At 41.0% G+C, this 20,177-nt stretch overlaps 1 protein-coding gene across 2 annotated transcripts in view; it reads left to right on the forward strand.

Annotated features, from left to right (window-relative positions):
- CHCHD3 (coiled-coil-helix-coiled-coil-helix domain containing 3) overlaps positions 1 to 20,177 on the forward strand; it is a 278,588-nt gene that overhangs the window by 2,717 nt on the left and 255,694 nt on the right. For both annotated transcript variants that reach the window (XM_020878065.2, XM_020878066.2), the window contains exon 2: positions 9,320 to 9,407. In XM_020878065.2, the coding sequence (XP_020733724.1) occupies positions 9,320 to 9,407 (88 nt within the window). The remainder of the gene's footprint in view (positions 1 to 9,319; positions 9,408 to 20,177) is intronic.

Here is a 20,177-nt window from a genome sequence, read left to right on the forward strand (position 1 = left end):
TGGCTGGAGAATCCCATGGACAGAGGAACCTGGCGGGCTACAGTCCATGGGGTCACAAAGAGTCGGACATGACTGAATGGCTAAGCATGCATGTAAGCATCTGGCAGGGTCTGGTACTTTGAGGGTGTTCACTACTCACATGAGTAGTAACTGTTTTTAGAGCTGGTCAAGGAGATGGATGTGTAACCTTACATGAACTGAATAATAATCAATAGATAAAAATAAGAGCATATTGTGTTCCCACAGGTGTAGCTAAAGGATATGGACTGGGGAATGGACTCCTGGGCTCTACAACTGATTGCCTCTATGATTTTTCGTTTATGTGTTTCCTAGATGTTTTTAAGCTGATCTTTACACACACACACACACATACACACACACACACATACACACACACATATATATATTTTTTTAGCTTGCAGCACTTCTTATTTCCCATGAGAGAGCCTTTGTTTTAGCTCAGTTGATTGAAACATGGTGCTCATGAGGCCCAGACTTCAGTATTGAATTACAGATAGGGTTAGTTTAGCTTGGCTGCAGAAAGCGTTCCAGATTTTCCCAGTTGACCAACATGCTTTTACTCATAAGAATAAGAGTTTGCCACATATACACACTACTATATGTAAAATAAATAATAAGAACCTATTGTATAACACAGGGAACTGTACTCAATATTCTGTAATGGCCTGCGCAGGAAAAGAATCTAAGAGAAAAACAAGAGTGGATCTGTGTCTCTGATTCACTGTGCTGTATGGCAGAAACTAAGACGACATAAATCAGCTGCTCTTCAGTAGAAATTTTTAACAGAATGTGTTCCCCTAAACACTGTAATTACTACATGTGTTTCTCTCCAGTGGTGTTAGGCTTTACCAAATCTTGTCCACTTTAGACACCTTTTGTTAATTTCTCACTAAGAGAATAACTTGTGTTTCTTTGATACTTTTCCCTGACTTCTGTGCACACCACTTTTCCGCATTTTCTTTTGGACCACTGTGACCATATCACCTGTGGTCACCCTTTTTCATAACAATAAAACTTTAATTTTTTAAATAAAGAGTGTGCCGACAGTGCAGCAGACTCAGTCGCTGCTGGAAAACCAATTTTGTGTTGCACTGATAAGGATAGTAATTTCATCTTCATTTATCTTAATATACGAGGAGTCATATTGAGTAAGCAGACATAAGGCTTTTAGTAACTAGGCTGCATTTGTTAATAGGTCATGTTTTTCCAGATTTTTCTTGCTGAGGTCCTCATCAGCTGGTGATTTAAGGACCTACCTAAAATGTTAAGTTTGCAGTGTCTTCTCACCCATCATGTGTTATTTTCACTGGATTTGTAGGGTCCTGGTTTTTTCTTTCCCTTAATTCTCAGCAGTCAACAACTCCCCCTTCCCCTCTTTCATAAAATAACCTGTATTCTTACACCTGACTCCAGCTTTGAATCTGAACTCATGGATTGGGTGAAAGGCCACCCTTTTGCCTTGCCCTTCTTTCCAAGTCTAAAATAAATTTCTTGTGATCACAAGACCAAGCATTTTGATTACTCATATTGCATGTGCTTAATAGGATTTTTCTGAGCACCTGCTGAGCCTGCTTGGAAAGTGTGCCTTCCACTCAATCTTGCACAAGTTTATCTCAAACATCAAAGCTATGAGTGAACTCTTCCAGAGCAAATGTCAACTTCAATAAGTATCATTTTCAGAGTAATATTTATCATGCTTCCCAGGCATAAACTAATCTCTGCTACTTGCCTTGAAGTTGCAAGCTGAAATTCACAGGAGCCAGTTACAGTAGCAGGGATGCTTATGTGTAACACAGCTCATGCTTTGGGAGGTCTTAGCAGTTAAGAGCCCCTACATGAAGAGATTACTTCATATGGGATGTGGTTAAGGATCCTGGAGAGGGTCCATTTACAGAGTCTGCAAGTCCTGTCCATCACTGGGAGTGTTGAGGAATGTTATTGGGTAAATGAATGGCCCCTTTCCATGTTAGGTTCCGTGAATCTCTTGGGTATGTATTACCATGCTAAACTTTCTAGGATTTTATACAAAGAGGAGAAGTTCATGATTTCCACTGATAACAAAGGCAAAGAATGTGAGTGATGAACTACAGACATGTGCTGGAAGTTACATTTTATATATATGTGTTTGTAGTATGGAATATATTCCCCCTTAAGTAAGTATTTAGGAGTCATTTCTTTCAAATACTAGTGGCAGTTTTTGAAGTTTTGAAATGGTAGTTGAAAAGAAAATGATCTATGCTGCATGGAAAGAGGACCAAGTGAGAAAAATGAGTCTGAGTCTTTTAATCAGTTTGATAAGAAGCACCTGGAAGAAGTTGAGAAAAACTATTACGGAGCTGTGGGTCGGATTCATTTGTCTCATGTGGTACCTATCTTGACGTCTTAGGGGCAACTGAAAGGGAGTTCTCCCCCTTTTCTCTGTTCCTTGGAAGTAGAAATACTTGATCTTTGTCTCAGTCTCTTGTTTCTGAGAACATACTAGATTCTGGGTTGATGAGTGGTGTGTTCTGATTTTAGATAAGACCAATGAAGGTGGGTGGGAAGAGATGAGTGGGAAGACTATGGAAGTTGATCCACATCTTTTCCTCTTCTGTGGAGCACATGTTGGTGTGGGGAGTAGTATGGACCATGACTTGGCAAGCCTTGTTTACTTAACTACGTCTTCAGAAGCAGACGAATAGGGCAGATAAGTCAGTGAACTGAATTCAACTCTGTTGGCAGGCCCATTCTTTTGGTTCTCACTAATCGTGGAACCCGGGTCTCCTGCCCTGTAGGCAGATTCTTTACCATCTGAGCCACCAGGGAAGCCCCCAGAGTAGAACAGGGGTTTTTAACTTCCAGTTCACAGACTACTGTAAATCTCTAGGCTATGGACTCTGCCCATAATAATGCAATAAGCAGAAGATTTTGCATACAGTTGAGGAATTCATCCATAGACTTCTGAATCCATGGACCTCGGGGGCATAATTATAGCATTAATGTGGGTGGGTGGGTGAGGGGTTTATGTCACACTTCTTTGCCACAAATAATTTCTGTAAATTGCACTTGCTATTTGCCTTGATGGAGATTCCATCAATGTCTGGAAACCAAGTATAGCAGGTATGGATATTTAAACAGGAGCTTTATTAAAAGAGGTACCCTATTTAAGGTAAGATGCTTCCTGAAGAAGTTGCTGCTTATACAGAGGCAGCTTGTCCAGCTCTTGCAGAAGTTTACATTTTACCTTTGACCCCTTTTGGGGTCAGTTTGCATCACAGAGAAGAGTTGTTTTCCAGCTGCAGATTGTATAACAGGCTGGGATCTCTAAACCTTGTCAGCTGCTTCGCAAGTGAGTCCCCCAGTTAACAGAGATCAGGTGAGTTCGAGGCCTGAACTCATTACTGAAGCTGGGGCATCAGCTCAGCGGGTATCAGTTTCAAATACAAAGTGTAGCCTGGCTATTGCCTTCTATCAGCATAGTTGTGACCAGACTGGGGAGACTGTAGATCAGGCTTGGAGTAAGCAGAGATGCAACCGTAGGCTGCCATGGGTGTGCCTTTGGAAAGACCTGAGAAAACATGTATGAGTAAGTCTAAGAACACACACACAAAAAGAGGTTGACTCTCAAGGCAACCTTACAACATGTTTATCAACTTAAAAAATGAATTGTGTACCCTTGAATGACTTAAATTTACTGAAGTATGACCAAAGACCTTATTGGGAAATGCTTTGAATTGATTGAATTTGACATTAAGTAGCAAGTTTTGAGGCATCAGATAAACCACATAAATAAAAAGTTAACAATGAAATAAAAAGTAATGTTTAGGTTGAAAGAGACATTGTACTTTTAATGCAAAGAGCATAGATAGGGATACATGGGCACCTTATTCTCAGACCAGGACTCATGCGGGCCTTGTCTTCACGCCCCACATAGAGAAGGGTCTCTGTATGAACTCGGTGCAGCTGATGAGAGTGAACTGGGAAAAACAGGCTGTTGAGGTCCCGGTGGCTGGAGCTGTGTTAGTAATAACTCCGTCAGATCTTTGCATTGCATCTTGGAATCCTTCCTCCTCGGTAACTCCGGGGGTAGGTGTTACTTTCCCAGCTTCCAGATGAGGAAAGGGAGGCCCATAGAGGGGCTAATAATATAGCTAGTAGGTGACCAGTGCTTCTTCCTTGTATTCTGGGCCAGCGTTTTGTAAGGTATAAAATCATATGTCAAATTAGCTTACATATATTAGCTTTCAACACATGAATTATATTACATATGTAACATAGTAGATGTATTATAGGATTATATATAGTAATATGATATATAAAACATACATAATACATTACAGCATACTATGTTAATATGGTATGTCATATATTATGTATTAGTACATTATCTTACATATTGAGTAAACTTTATTTGTTAGTAAAAACAGCTTTAAGATTCCAAAACGTAATAAGCCTCGTTTTATTTCCTCATGAGGAGGTGATACTTGTTGTGTGGGATAAGGAGTGTATTATTTAGCGGCAGGGAAAGCACTGGAGAGAGAGTGGGGTGACTGGTTGCCATCCTGATGCTGCCAATAGCTGGATATCACTTAGAGTCTCTCTTTTTCTCACCTGTGAATTGAGGGGGCTGGGGACAGTCTTAAGGAGTTCTTCTATGATGTGGCTCAGCTTTGCAGATGAGTTGCGGCAGCAGTCTCAGTGGCTGCCAGTTGATAGAGAAGCTGAGTCCGCTGGCGCTCTGCTTCCTAACTTCCGCTTCTTTCCCAAGAAAGGAGTCATGGTTTCTCCTTCAAAGGTCAGAGCTTTTGAGCTGTCGACTTTCCCTTTGCTGTCTCACCTCCATTCTGCTTTGGGTCCTGAGATATAAGTAACTGTTCAGCTACAGACCCATTTCGTTCTTTGATGTTTCCCAAGGGCCTCAGTTAGTGCTCGGCCTGGTCAGCCTTGTGGGGTGACTCAGTAACACATAGGAGCGCACAGTTTTGCGGAAAGGCAAATGCTTGATCTGTCACTGGAGCACTGGACATTTGTGCAAGGTACCCGTGGGGCACAAGAAGGGTCCTGTTGGGTAGGCAGAGTGGAATGGAATGACTTTAGGATGTTTTGAGCTGACGTTTGAAAGGCAGTTCTCTCCCGAAGTGTGAAGGCATTGTAGGCAAAAATAAAGGCAAGGAGATGGCAGCGAGTGGTCAGTGTGGGTAGGGAACAGGTTATGAAGTGTTGAGGGAAAAGCCTTGGAAGTTGCGGTTGGAGAAATGAGGCCATAACCAAAAGAAGAGGAAGTCTTGAATGCTGTGCAAAAGAATTTGGCCTTTCTTGTCAACAGAGGTAGCTGTTGAAGGACTTGAGGTGAGAGTTACCATAATCATTTGTATTTTAGGAGGAATATTGATGATGCCATGAATTAGGGCAGGGGAAATGGGATGGGAGGAGGGACGACAAATTGAGGAGGTCATGGCTGAGAGACTGAGGCAGAGAGAACGGTCGAGAACTCCTGAGTTTTGATTAAGGAAGCCGGGTGGAGGTGGGGTCATGAATGAGATAAAGAAAGCAAGAGGACACAGAGGTGTTTTTGGCAAATGTGAATTCAGCTTGGGACATGTTGGGTTTGCGGTGCTTGTGGTCTGTCCGAGGAGAGGTGCCCATTAGGCAACTCAATGTTTAGGTCTGCCTTTTGGGATACAGGTCTTGGACTGGAGATAATGGGTTTAGAATTCATTAATTAATCAACAGCAGTTATTAATAAAACATCAGGGGAGTGAATGAGAGTACCACCAAGAGCATGTGGAGTGAGAAGAAATCAAGGCAAAGAACAGAATGTGGAGCCCTCTAGCATATAAGGGTGGGCAGGGGAGGACTTCCCAGGTGGCTCAGTGGTAAGAATCCACTTGCCAAGCAGGAGATGTGGGTTCCATCCCTGGGTCGGGAAGATTCCCCTGGAGAAGGAAATGACAACCCACTCCAGTACCCTTGCTTGGGAGATGCCATGGATAGAGGAGCCTGGTGGGCTGCAGTCCATGGGGTTGCAAAGAATCAGACATGACTTAGCGACTAAACACCACCACAAGGGAGGGGGAAGCCTGCAAAAGAGGCGAGACTCAGCCAGAGTCCTAGGACCAGCAGGGAGGGGATGTTGGAAAAGTGGCGTGGGGGGTGGGGGATGGGTTTCGGGAAGACGGGAGTGATGCTAAAGGGAAATCATATGAATTAGGTGCTTTGTAGATATAAAAGATATTTATATAAATATCTAGCTCAGTTGTGGCCGACTCTTTGCTACCCCATAGACTGTAGTTCACCAGGCTCCTCTGTCCATGGGATTCTCCAGGCAAGAATAGGAGAGTGGGTTACCATGCCCGCCTTCAGGGCATCTTCCCAACCCAGGGATCGAGCCCCACTTCACTTGTGTCTCCTGCATTGGCAGGTGGATTCTTTACCACTGGTGCCACCTGGGAAGCCTGTATAAATATAGGAGGTTATTTATTTGATCAGTGGTGACTTTTGCCTGAACACTTTCTCTGCTGTGTTGGGTTACAAGTCAGTCAGTGGAGTGTTAAGGAAGTTGAAACTGGAAGTAGGTCCCTGAGGATGTAGTGGGGCGGGGAGGGGGTTGTTTCTCCCCATTACTTGACCTGTAAACCTTTTTGATGATTTTTGCTTCACCCTCATCTAGTCAGACACTGAGTCTGGCAGTGAAGGGGATGTCTGAGTGTGACCTTGTTTCTCAGACTTCCTGGATTAGAATCCTGACTTCGTTATTGACAGCCTGTAAGATCTAGCACAAATTACTTTATCTGGCTTTGCTCCAGTCTCCTCACATACACCGTGGACATAATAACAGTGTCTCACAGGATTGTGAAGGGTTAAATGAGTCAAATACTAACTTTACCATCAGTGCCTGGCACCTAATAAGCACTCAGTGAAGGTTAGCTTTTTTTAAAAAACAACTTTATTGTGGTGTTATTTACATATAATAAAGCTCATCTGTTTTCTGTGTATAGCACTTTCTGATAAATTTACAGAATTGTGCAACCGTCACTACTTTCCAGGTTTGGAACATTCTCATCACCCCAATAAAATCTCTCACGCCCATTTCTAGTTAATCTCCATTCTCATTCCAGCCTTAGGCAACCGCTTACCTAAGATATTTTCCATCTGTATAGAGTCCCCTTTTCTGAGCATTTCAGGTAAATGGAATTATACAGTATGTGGCCTTTTGTGCCTGGTTTCCTTAATTGTTTTTTAGGTCTGTCCTCATTGTAGCTTATTTTAGAACGTCACTTCTTTTTATTGATGAATTCTAGTCCATTGTATGGACGTGTAATGTTTTGTTTACCCATTCACCAGGAGATGGATGTTGTTTCCACTTTTGCTGTTATGAATAGTGCTGCTCTGCACGTTCCTGGGCGAGCCTTCATGTGGACATATGCTTAATAGCTTCTTAATCGGTCCTTTAGTCTCCTTCAGGGGTCCTCCTGTTTCTTTTCTCATCCTCCTCCAATCTGTTCTTCACACTGTAGCTAGAGTGATCTTTCTAAAATGTGAGTCTGATTATGTCATTACCCTGCTTAAAGTCCTTTAGTAGTGCCTCGCTGCCCTCAGAATCAAGTTCAACCCCCTGACCTGAAGGATTTATTTACTAAGAGTCTTCAACATCCAGAATCTTATTTCCCTTTCCACCTTCTGTTTCACAGAGCCCCCTCCTCAACTTCCTGCTGCAGCCATTCTTTTCTTCATCCCTGTTGTTTCATTTGTTTAACCGTTCACTAATGACCAGGCTTACTGAGGCTCTGGGGTATAATACTGGACAGGACAGCCAAATCCATGCTTTCCTGGGGCTTTGTTTCTCGTGAGCAAGACAGGCAATAAACAGGAAAGGATCAGATAGTGGTAAGTGCTGTGAAACGAGTGAAAATCCCTGTCCTGTCCGACTCTTTGCAACCCCATGGACTATACAGTCCATGGAATTCTCCAGGCCAGAATACTGGAGTGGGTAGCCTTTCCCTTCTCCAGGGGATCTTCCCAACCCATGGATCGAACCCAGGTCTCCCACATTGCAGGCAGATTCTTTATTAGCTGAGCCACAAGGGAAACCTGATAAGAAAATAATAAAAGGATGATATGATACCTCGGGGTTAGAGGTGCTGATGACTCAAATCTCGTGGCCTGAGTATTCCTTGTTGCCTCAGTCCTATTGCCAGCTGCCTGTTTTGTGTTGCCACTTGCTGTTAAGCCCTGTTGTTTAGTGGTAGCTTCATGTGGTACCCGCTTCTTTCTTTTTAAAGCATGCATTTTTGGCTGCGCTGAGTCTTTGTTGGTGCGCACAGGCTTTCTCTAGTTGCAGTGCTCGGATTTCTCGTTGTGGTGGCTCCTCCTGTAGATGAGCACAGGCTCTAGGGCATGCGGGCTTCGTTGGTTCTGGCTTCTGGGCTCTGGAGCATGGGCTTAGTAGTTGTTACTAGTTGTGGCACATGGGCTTAGTTGCCCTGTGGCTTGTGGAATCTTCCCAGACCAGGGATCGAACCCATGTCCCCTGCATTGGCAGGTGGATTCTTAACCACTGGACCACCAGGGAAATCCTAATACCCTCTGCTTACAGTACTCTTGTATCCTACTCCTTCTGTTCCTAAGTACTGTTCATCCTTCTTAACCTCCTGCCCAGCTGCACTCCCAAAGCCTGGCTAGATGCCCTGCCCATCTTGCCCACGGTGCTGTCTGTCCTTCGGTTACAGGCCAACTGACTTAAGTAACATCCTTCACATTTTATTTAAATGCATGGTGGTCGTCTGTTTCTTCTTCTCTTTAAGCAACTTGATGACTGTTAGAATACCTGAAGTCTAGCCTAGTTTCCGGCACAGAGTTGGTGCATAAAGAAATCTACTGAAAGAGGGATTGTTTGTGGTTAGCCGGGAGGGAGGGAGGGACACTGTTTCATTTGGGACTGGAGGGAAGGAAGGCGCTAAGGCCTGCTGCAAGTGTTAAGTTAATTTGGAGGATGAGGGAGGAAAGTTGGAGGAGTTCTGATGGCTTATGTTTTCTCAGAGATTACAATTTAGTGCACAGTATAGAATGAGGGAAAGTGTTATTTTTAATGAACAATGAGCAATGCATTAGAAGAAATAAAGAAGTAGTGCTGTGGGGTGCATCTTAACATCTTGAAACTCTTCTTGGTTTTAGTTTCACAGCCATCAGATTTAGTCTAATTTCTTCAGGCCATTCGTTACACATATTGCCATGGATGACTGGCTTACTTGGATGCTGTTGTACTGTTTTCTTTCTTGTTCTCTTATAATTGATTTTATTTTGATGTTGCTCTTTTCAGCTTTCGGAAAATGTGATTGATCGTATGAAGGAAACCTCTCCATCTGGCCCGAAGTCTCAGCGGTATTCTGGTACTTATGGTGCCTCAGGTATTTCAGAGTTTGAATTTCTGAATTCTTAGTAGAAAAACTTTAAGTGGTGAAAGTTCACTCAATAGTCAAATTCTCCCACACTTCTGTCTTTTGTTACTTGGATGCTTTTTACAGGAGAATTGTCTTCCTTTGGTATTCATGGGGAACTGGTTCTGGGACCCTCTTGAATACCGTAGTCCATGGATGAACAAGTCCCTTCCATACGACGGGTGGTATTTGCCTATGATCTATGTACATCCTCCCATATATTGATTGTTTAAATCTTGCCTGGATTATTTATGATACCTAATACACTGTAAATGCCTTAACAATAATTGCCTGCTTGACAAATTCAAGTTTTGGGTTTTTTGGGTTTTCTGGAATTGCTTTTTTTCTTCTCCCTGAATAATTTCAGTTTGTGGTTGGTGGAATCTGTGGATGCGGAACTTGGAGTTATGGAAGGCCAGCTGTGTTACTAGTTAGTATGGGGGTTTCTTTTAAAATGCCTTGATGTAGGGTAGAATGAATCTACTTTCAAATAGTGTTTGGAAATTTTTTTTTTCTCTTCCAGCTCCGGAATCCTCTATTAGGCTTTAGAAGGTTATTTCCTAGCTTTTTGTGTAAAATGAATCACATATAAAGGGTATTAGAGGTTTGGGAGTAAATATTTATTAAAAAAATTGAACTTAGAAAATACTGATTTATTGTTTCCAGATGGTGAAGTATCTCTAATGATTTTACTTTGTAATGAATTTCTTCATGTTTATAAGCAGTTTATTCCTTCAGAGTCTTAATTATTGATGAAAATATGTTAAATGAAACCCATAGAGGATTATTGTCTCATTTTATCTGTGGATCCTGGAGGATAAGAGATTGTTTTTCTTTCCTCTCTCCTACCCATATCCATTGATTCATCCACCTAATACTTACTGAGCACCTGCTATGTGTCTGGCACTGTTCTTGTTGCTACCAAATTTGATGGATGGACATGCTGTGTTTTGGTGAAATGACAGTGAGAAAGTAGTTGAGATGATTCATTGTGAACTAAATGAGAATTTTCATTATTTATTAGAAAGGAGTATTGGGTGGTAAATCTAGCTGCAGACTGAAATACCTTGAGAAAGATGAGCTCCTGCACAAATGCCTCACTTGGCAGCATTTGTGACCCTCCTACTAATCATTAAATTGATAAACACAAGCTGAACTTCTGATGTGTTTAGAGCAGAAAGTGCTGAAATGAATAAGAAATAGTTCTTGTCCTTTTGAAACTTCTTGTTTGATAGGAACATTAAGAAGGGTTCATAGTTCATGAAGGTTAAATAGTAAGTGGCTACTCCCTCTGCCAGAAACCCTTTCTTTGACTTCTGGGCCACACTCTTGGTTTTCCTTCTACCTTACTTGGATTCTCCAAAAGTTGGCTTAAAACTCAACATTGAGAAAACTAAGATCATGGCATCTGGTCCCATCATTTCATGGGAAATTGATGGGGAAACAGTGGAAACAGTGACAGACTTAATTTTTTTGGGCTCCAAAATCACTGCAGATGGTGACTGCAGCCATGAAATTAAAAGACGCTTACTCCTTGGAAGAAAAGTTATGACTAACCTAGACAGCATATTAAAAAGCAGAGACATTACTTTGCTAACAACGGTCCTTCTTGTCAAAGGTATGGTTTTTTCAGTAGTCATGTATGGATGTGAGAGTTGGACTATTAAAAAAAAGCTGTGCGCTGGAGAGTTGATGCCTTTGATCTGTGGTGTTGGAGAAGGTTCTTGAGAGTCCCTTGGACTGCAAGTAGATCTAACCAGTCCATCCTAAAGGAAATCAGTCCTGAGTATTCATTGGAAGGACTGATGCTAAAGCTGAAACTCCAATACTTTGGTCACCTGATGTGAAGAAATGATGCATTTGGAAAGACCCTGATGCTGGGAAAGATTGAAGGGGATGACAGAGGATGAGATGGTTGGATGGCATCACCTACTCAATGGACATGAGTTTGAGTAAACTCCAGGGGTTGGTGATGGACAGGGAGGCCTGGTGTGCTGGTCCACGGGGTTGCAAAGTGTCGGACACGACTGAGCGACTTAACTGAACTACTTACATTCTCATTCTGGTCTTTGCCGATTTCCACTAACGTCATCAAATTGCATACCTTTTGAATCATTATGTACTTGCCTTTCAAAATTCTGTCTCTAGCCCTGACCTCTCCCTGAAACTGCTGTCTCAGATAACTGCCTTCTTCAGATTGCCCCTTAGATTTATCCAACTTAACACATCCAAAATAAACCTTTCTGTTCGTCAGAGTTGCTTCTCCTCTTTATCTTTCCCAGTAAAGGGCACTGGGATTGACCCCTGTTTCCTCTTTTTTTTTTTGATTCTTGTATTAGACCATTAGCTGGTCTTATCAGCTCCATCTCCAAAATTGGTCTGGAGATGGTCTTCACACATGCATCTTCACTGCTGCATCTCCAGTTGAAATAACCACCATCTCTTGTCTTTCGATGAAGCCTCTTAACTGGATCCCCACTTCCACTGTTGTCCTCCCTCTGTGCTGTACCATGCACAAGATGCCTCAGCAACCTTTAAAAAAATAAATTAGCTCATGTCACATCCCAGTGGTGAATCTCCACATACTTACAATATTATTTGAATTGCTTTTGGCTTCTGAGGTAGACCATGACTGATCCCTTTCTGCTTTTCCAAAATCATCTTTTGATGCATGGGGATTTTTAAAAATTGGAATTTGATCTAAAATATGCTTTGTTGTTGGTTGATTTCTTTCTTACCTACTGTGTTAAGGAAATAGGATGATGATACGCACTAATAATGAAGTAGTGAAAGAGAACATTTAAGTAATGTTACTATGTACCAGTTACTGTGTTAAATCCTTTCTGTCTGTCTTATGTAATCTGTATAACCCTATGCTGCTGCTGCTGCTAAGTCGCTTCAGTCGTGTCCGACTCTGTGCGACCCCATAGATGGCAGCCCACCAGGCTCCCCCGTCCCTGGGGTTCTCCAGACAAGAACACTGGAGTGGGTTGCCATTTCTATTTGACTCCAGAGCAAATCTGTTTTATTATAATTTGAATGAAGCCTTGCTTCATATGTAAAAAGGATGTGAGAGAAACTAGGGAAAGAGGTGCTTTTTAGTGATGTTCTGCTAGAGTTTAAGAGTTAAGTTCTTTTTCTAATGGATGATTTTTCTGGCTTTTCCCTATGTTGGTTGGCTCTCTTCACAGTGAGTTGAAGGAGAAGTGTTTTCCTTCTTGGCTTGGTTTCTTAAACTGGTACTTTGAGAGAACGGGTGAAGGTGGAAAGACTGTCCATCAGTGCTCATGGCGTGGCCTTGCGGAGCATCACACTGACTTTGTGATGAGTTCTGGCTGTGCTGAGGGATCCATCCCATCCCATTTCTCTGTTTGATGTGCCTGATGAACTCGTTGGTCCATGACCAGCCTGGGCACTGAAAGCTCTTTGAATGCTACCTTGTGTTTTGTTGGTTGGGCTAGAACTACACTCTCTCAGTGGTAGCCATTTGTCACATGTGGCTATTCATATTTAAAGTAAAGCCAATTAAAATGAAGTAAAATAAAGATTTCATCTCTTCTGTCTCATTAGTCACCTTTCAGTTCTCGGTGGCTAGTGGCGCCATGTTGGACAGTGCAGGCATAGGACATTTTCATCATTGCAGAAAGTTCTCTTGCACAGCTTTAGAATTTTCACGCTTCATTAGATGATTTTAATGATGCGGTGACTGAGATAGTGGAGCTAGATGGCTCTTTGTGTTTGTGAATCTAGTTTCCTGCATTTCCTACATACCAGCTTCCCCAGGACTGCAGGCAAGCAGATGCTTTAGGAAATATATCAGGGAATACTGCCTTCACCTCAGTCTTTAGCACAGCTTCCTAACTTGTGCGTTATGAGTATATTGGAGGAATTGATTTCTTAGACTCAGAGAGGTTGGTGAACATGTGCGTACCCTCGTATTGTCACACACTTGTTTTTTCTGTCTGCACCTTGATGTGAAAAAAGCTCAGCAAGGCTAATAGTGCCAACTCTTTGAGACTAGTTCCCTTACCCATGCCAACCTAACCCAAGAAAAGAACTAAGATTTGACATACTGTTTTAAAAAAATATTGCCTTTAGGTTCAGAATGCAGTTAGACTGTGATTGTGCAAATTAGTAAAGATTTATTCTTCTTAAAATTTAAAGAATATGTTTATAAAAGTAAGTAGCCTCAAAGTTTATATTCTCTTTCTCATTTGGGGTTTTATTTCATACCCAATAATAGATTTCTTAAGATTTATAATTTAGATGTGTTATGAAATAATTTTTCAAGTCTACAAAAATAATATTGATAAAAATGTCACCAGCTTTTTCTGCATTTTTCAGTGTCAAGTAAATTATATACTAAATGTGAGTTGAATTTTTAATGTTTGTTAAAATGCTTTCTTCCTTGCAGGACTATTAATTTATACCAGCCCTCTAGGCTATTCATATGTGTGAATATAGGACAGAGTTGATGGTCTGAGAACGCTAGGATTTCTGTGTACAGGAACTAAATTTTGTTGTGTATGTAGTTTTGAGAGTATAATTTATGCTGTTAAGAAAGTGATTTCCTCTAAAGACTTTACTGAAACTATTTTTTTGCCCAACCTTGAACCAGATCAATGACTCGTTGCAGTAAGTATTTGCATGTAAAGCTGTTCAGGCAAAATAATATACTGTGTGACACACAGCAGATTGTAATGCCACTTTAACAAATGAACATGCTCTAAAGAACTTAACTGTGTCCTTGCTGCCTCAAATTCTCCGCTGTTACGTGCTATCTCAACTGCATTGGCTTTTTTTCATACCAGGGGAAGCTATTTTTTTCAGACTGACGTGAAGGGATTGGTGTTCAGTCGCTAAGTCATGTCTGACTTAAAGGGTTACCATTTCATCAACATCTTGCATTTTTTGGTTTTAAAGATCAATGTTGGATATTGATTTTTTTTTCCTTTCCTCCTTGATCCTTTAGTTTTTCTGGCTTATAGGGAGGTCAGACCTCTCATGTTTGATCCCACCTAATACTGAGGAAACTCTGTCCCCAAGTCAGTATGAAAAAAAACAGGCAGGAATGATACTAGGAGGCTCTTTGTTGGTTTCCTAAGCTGCTAGCAACCAGATGAAAAGGATGAATCTGGGCACAAAGACAAAGGAGCTCACTTTTATTATTGTCCTCATTGTGCAAGGTTCTCTGTACCTTTCTTGTCATTGGGAAGAATAAGAAAGATTTGCTGATTTGCTTTAAGTGTATAACTGAGATTACTAAGTGTTTGGCAGCCATAACAAATCTCAGGAAACCAATTTAAGCAGGAAATAGCACAGCCCAAACGAAACAGCCAATTTAGGGAAACAGATTTGTCTATACGTTCTATGTATTTTTCTCCCAGCATCTGGCCCTCCTAGTTCTTTTCAAACAGCCCTTTAAGGCTCATTTAGACCTAGTATTGTAGGGAGAGTTCACAGTAACAAGCTGCACTTATTCCTTTGACTTGAGCTACAAGAACTGGAGGGGATTGCAATGTCTTGGTTTCCAGCTTTTAACATGTGAAAATTTGTTGATGCCAGTGTCTTGACACTCCACTGTTTTGTTGTTGTTTTTTAACATGTCCAATAACACTTCATAAAAGGAAGAGATGTATACACTATTGATTTAAAGCTATGATTTAAATCAAGCTTTTTAGTCAATATATTCTGCTCTTAAAAAGAAATCCATAAACCATCTACATTTAATGGATGGTTGAACTCCATCAGTCAACAGGAATTAGCAGGGAGGTGATCTTTGACTTTGAGGAATTATTAGTTTCGTCAAATCATGTTTAACATTATAGTGTAATGAATAAGTACTAATGTAGTACCCTTCACCTGCTCAGTTAAGATTTTGGAGTAGGTGAATGAATATGTAAGTGAGATAGAATAGATAAAAGGTCTAGGAAGTGCTTTAGAACTTCAGAGAAAGAAGATCAAGATCTTGGGTGGCAGACCATCCAGGGAAGTGGACTTGAGCCAGACCCTGCGGGTAAGAGGGGTCTGGGTATTGGTGCTGAAGGTGTTCCCGGCAGAATCAGTGCAGATCAAGAGTTCAGACCAGATAAGAGGTTCCATTGGGGGTTCTTATGGGTGGGAAGGTTGGGGGAACTTAAGGAGTTTAATCTTATCCTATAGGGTCTAGTGGCTACTGAGCTGCTTCATTTAATTTTAAGATGCAAGTTTAGAAAATTGCATTAATTGCTACTTTTCAAGTATACTCAGTCATTAATAACATTTTTATGCCTAAAAATGCAGTGCTGATTTTCTCCTTGATATTTTTATATTCAACCAAGAAATCTAAATGGTAAGAATGTGTTTTCTACCATAGCACTAAATGAACCCAGTTTCATGTTCTTGAAAAAATAAGCAGCCTCAGAAGCATTTTTCTTTGTCCTTAGCTGACCTTATAGCAAAAATCAATCAATCAATCAATAAATAAAGAATGTTCAGCTACTTGAGGCTGTGGAAGGTAAAACAGAAACAATGTGAGCTGGGAACGTGAAATGGTACAAGTGGAAAATGTAGAACATGAGTTGGAAATTGGAGACAGGGAAGACAGTAGCTATGTGGTCGAGTTGGAAGTGATGAAGGCAGAGGAGGGTTTGGGTGGAGCTGGTGACTGAGACCACGTGACTGTCTAGTGGCAGACTCACACTTCTGTCCTTTCTCCCCTGGTTCAGGGTGCTTTCCCCCGTGCCACTGGATTCATCACCGTGTTGTATGTATTTTAAGAAACCAGCACAAATATAAGCACTCTATTTTGAAATTGAGACATGAGCATTGTTATTGTTCAGTTGCTCAGTCATGCCCAACTCTTTGTGACCCCAGGAACTGCAGCACATCAGGCTTCCCCGTCCCTCACCATCTTCTGGAGTTTGCCCAAACTCATGTCCATTGAGTCGGTGATGCCATCCAACCTTCTTGTCCTCTGTTGTCCCCTTCTCTTCTGCTCTGTCTTTCCCGGCATCAGGGTCTTTTCCCATGAGTTAGCTTTTCACATCAGGTGAACCAAGTATTGAAGTTTTAGCTTCAGCATCAGTCCTTCCAATGAATATTCAAGGTTGATTTCCTTTAGGATTGACTGGTTTGACCTCTTTGCAGTCCAATGGGTTTTCAAGAGTCTTCTCTAAGATGTGAGCATAGAAAACTTAAAAAAAAAAGGTATAACAGATCACTGACAGTGTAGTGTATATTCCATGGTATTTTGGGGTGGTTGAAAGGGGAGTTGCACAGAAAAGCCAAAGCTGTAGCAGAAGAAAGAAATTTTAGAGAGACGCTTAGTAGGTCCTGAAATATCAGTGAGTCACACCTTCCAGTGGTTTTTCTGTGACTTGGAACTTCTGCCCTTTGATTTCTTAGTTAACAGACTGACCATTGACTGCTTTTATTAAATCCTCAGAGGCCCCTACCATACTTTTACTGTGGCGTAATTTACTTTGCATTAGTTCTTCTAAATGGCTTGATATCGAGTGGGCCAGAAATTCCTTATCTGTTCCTGCATGACTAGAAATAAGCAGCTCTTTTGTTAACGTGTGTTGCATTCTGTAGATTAGAGATGTAGTTATGACGTGCAGTCACGGAACTCAGGAGCTGGAAGGATGTAACTTTAGTGACCTGGGGAAAAAGAGAAACTGTTTTTGAAGAACCTCTTTTTTTTTCTGCAGTTGGTTTTGGACACTAAAGGGATAGTGTATTGCATTTTCTGATAGAACAAGTGTTGTTATTGGGTATAACAGTCAAGTGAATAATTAATATCACTCATAGTAAATAATAATCATAAACTGCAAAGACAAAACAACTGTAAACTTTTATAGTCATACCTCAGGGTTTATGAAAGAAAATATCAGACCTTTGTTGTATAAGCAGCTTGAAGGAATTTTAAAGTATAGGGCATATAATATGTAAAGTCACTTTTTAATTTAAATTTAATATGCCAGGGGTAAACACTAGGTTAATAGTATTTTTGCCTTTCTTGGAATTTGATAGACTTTGAGGATATCATTTAGATGGTTCAGATTTCTTTAGACGAATTGACCGAGAGAATTTGAAATCATGCTGCAAGTAGAGGTGTTCAGAATTAATTCACAACCCTTCCTTGTGTCAACTGAATTAGTAGACTGTTGTTGATGACAGTGTTTTTCCTCATAAGAAAACATTTTAGAAAAGTAAAGTCTGATCCGGCATTTCATTTCTTCCTTTTCCCCTTTCCTCTCTCCCTGGTTTGTTCAGAATTGCCTGGCCAGTGCTCTCTTATTAGGCCCGGTTTGTGCTAGCAGGGAACAGTAAGTGCTTTTAAGTCTTCTTTTTAGACCTGATCTGTCCCCCAGAACTACTTGACACTTTGGGTTGACAGCTGTCACTGTACTTGAGTGTTTCTTGAAAAGTGTTGGGAACCCATGTGAATCACTATGGTAAGGCTCTTCAGACTTTTTCACGGAATTGCTGTGGGATGCTTAAAGCAATATTCTGGTTGTGCGTGTCCTGGTTCCCTTGACTGAGTGGTTAATCGAAATACAGGTTTTAATTAGCCAGCGTCAAATAATTGGAGTTTGAAATTACAGGGTGGTAACGATAACTGTCTCCTTACTTAAAGGCTGGATGTGGTTAGAACATCTTGCAGATTGTATCATTGGTAGCTGAATAGTTGCTGAAAGCCCCTGTGCATTGACATTGTTGGTGGGACTTAACTTATTTACCTTTATGTTTTTGCTGTTTCACCCCCATTGTTGCTCTTGTCCTGCAGGGGACACCACAGGCCTTGCTCTGCATGTGGTGAGTAGCAGTAGAACCTTGCTCTGCATTTTCTTTTCATGCTTTCAGTTTCTCCCATCCCTGGTTTCATTGCCCTAGCCTGGCCACCAGTCCCTCTTCTCCTCCCATTTTTTTTTTTTTTTTAAGTTGTTCAGTTTTATTGATCTTACTCTTCCTGTATAGATGGGCACTAGAAACTACTTTTTTTAAAAATTATTTTTATTAGTTGGAGGCTAATGACTTTACAATATTGTAGTGGTTTTTGCCATACATTGACATGAATCAGCCATGGATTTACATGTGCTCCCTATCCTGAACCCCCTCCCCCTTCCCTCCCCATCCCATCCCTCTGGGTCATCCTAGTGTACCAGCCCTGAGCACTTGTCTCATGCATCCAACCTGGACTGGTGATCTGTTTCACACTTGATAATATATATGTTTCAATGTTATTCTCTCAGATCATCCCACCCTCGTCTTCTCCCACAGAGTCCAAAAGTCTGTTCTATACATCTGTGTCTCTTTTTCTGTCTTGCGTATGGGTTATCGTTACCATCTTTCTAAATTCCATATATATGCGTTAGTATACTGTATTGGTGTTTATCTTTCTGGCTTACTTCACTCTGTATAATGGGCTCCAGTTTCATCCATCTCATTAGAACTGATTCAAATGTATTCTTTTTAATGACTGAGTAATATTCCATTGTGTACGTGTACCATAGCTTTCTTATCCATTCATTTGCTGATGGGCATCTAGGTTGCTTCCCTGTCCTGGCTATTATAAACAGTGCTGTGATGAACATTGGGGTACACGTGTCTCTTTCAGTTCTGGTTTCCTTGGTGTGTATGCCCAAGAGTGGGATTGCTGGATCATATGGCAGTTCTATTTCCAGTTTTTTAAGGAATCTCCACACTGTTCTCCATAGTGGCTGTACTAGTTTGCATTCCCACCAACAGTGTAAGAGGGTTCCCTTTTCTCCACACCCTCTCCAGCATGTATTGCTTGTAGACTTTCGGATAGCAGCCATTCTGGCTGGCGTGTAATGGTACTTCATTGTGGTTTTGATTTGCATTTCCCTGATAATGAGTGATGTTGAGCATCTTTTCATGTGTTTGTTAGCCATCTGTATGTCTTCTTTGGAGAATTCTTTGGCCCATTTTTTGATTGGGTCATTTATTTTTCTGGAATTGAGCTACAGGAATTGCTTGTATATTTTTGAGATTAATCCTTTGTCTGTTGCTTCGTTTGCTATTATTTTCTCCCATTCTGAAGGCTGTCGTTTCACTTTGCTTATAGTTTCCTTTGTTGTGCAAAAGCTTTTAAGTTTAATTAGGTCCCATTTGTTTATTTTTGCTTTTATTTCCAATATTCTGGGAGGTGGGACATAGAGGATCTTGCTGTGGTTTATGTCAGAGAGTGTTTTGCCTATGTTTTCCTCTAGGAGTTTTATAGTTTCTGGTCTTACATTTAGATCTTTAATCCATTTTGAGTTTATTCTTGTACATGGGGTGAGAAAGTGTTCTAGTCTCATTCTTTCCAAGTAGCTGACCAGTTTTCCCAGTACCACTTGTTAAAGAGGTTGTCTTTTTTCCATTGTATAGTCTTGCCTCCTTTGTCGAAGATAAGGTGTCCATAGTTATGTGGATTTATCTCTGGCCTTTCTATTCTGTTCCGTTGATCTGTATTTCTGTCTTTGTGCCAGTACCATACTGTCTTGATGACTGTGGCTTTGTAGTAGAGCCTGAAGTCAGGCAGGTTGATTCCTCCAGTTCCATTCTTCTTTCTCAAGGTTGCTTTGGCTCTTCGAGGTTTTTTGTATTTCCATACAAATTGTGAAATTATTTGTTCTAGTTCTCTGAAAAATACCGTTGGTAGCTTGATAGGGATTGCATTGAATCTATAGATTGCTTTGGGTAGTATACTCATTTTCACAATGTTGATTCTTCCAATCTATGAACATGATG

The sequence above is a fragment of the Odocoileus virginianus genome, chromosome 1 (genome assembly GCF_023699985.2).
Source record: "Odocoileus virginianus isolate 20LAN1187 ecotype Illinois chromosome 1, Ovbor_1.2, whole genome shotgun sequence".
NCBI lineage: Eukaryota > Metazoa > Chordata > Mammalia > Artiodactyla > Cervidae > Odocoileus > Odocoileus virginianus.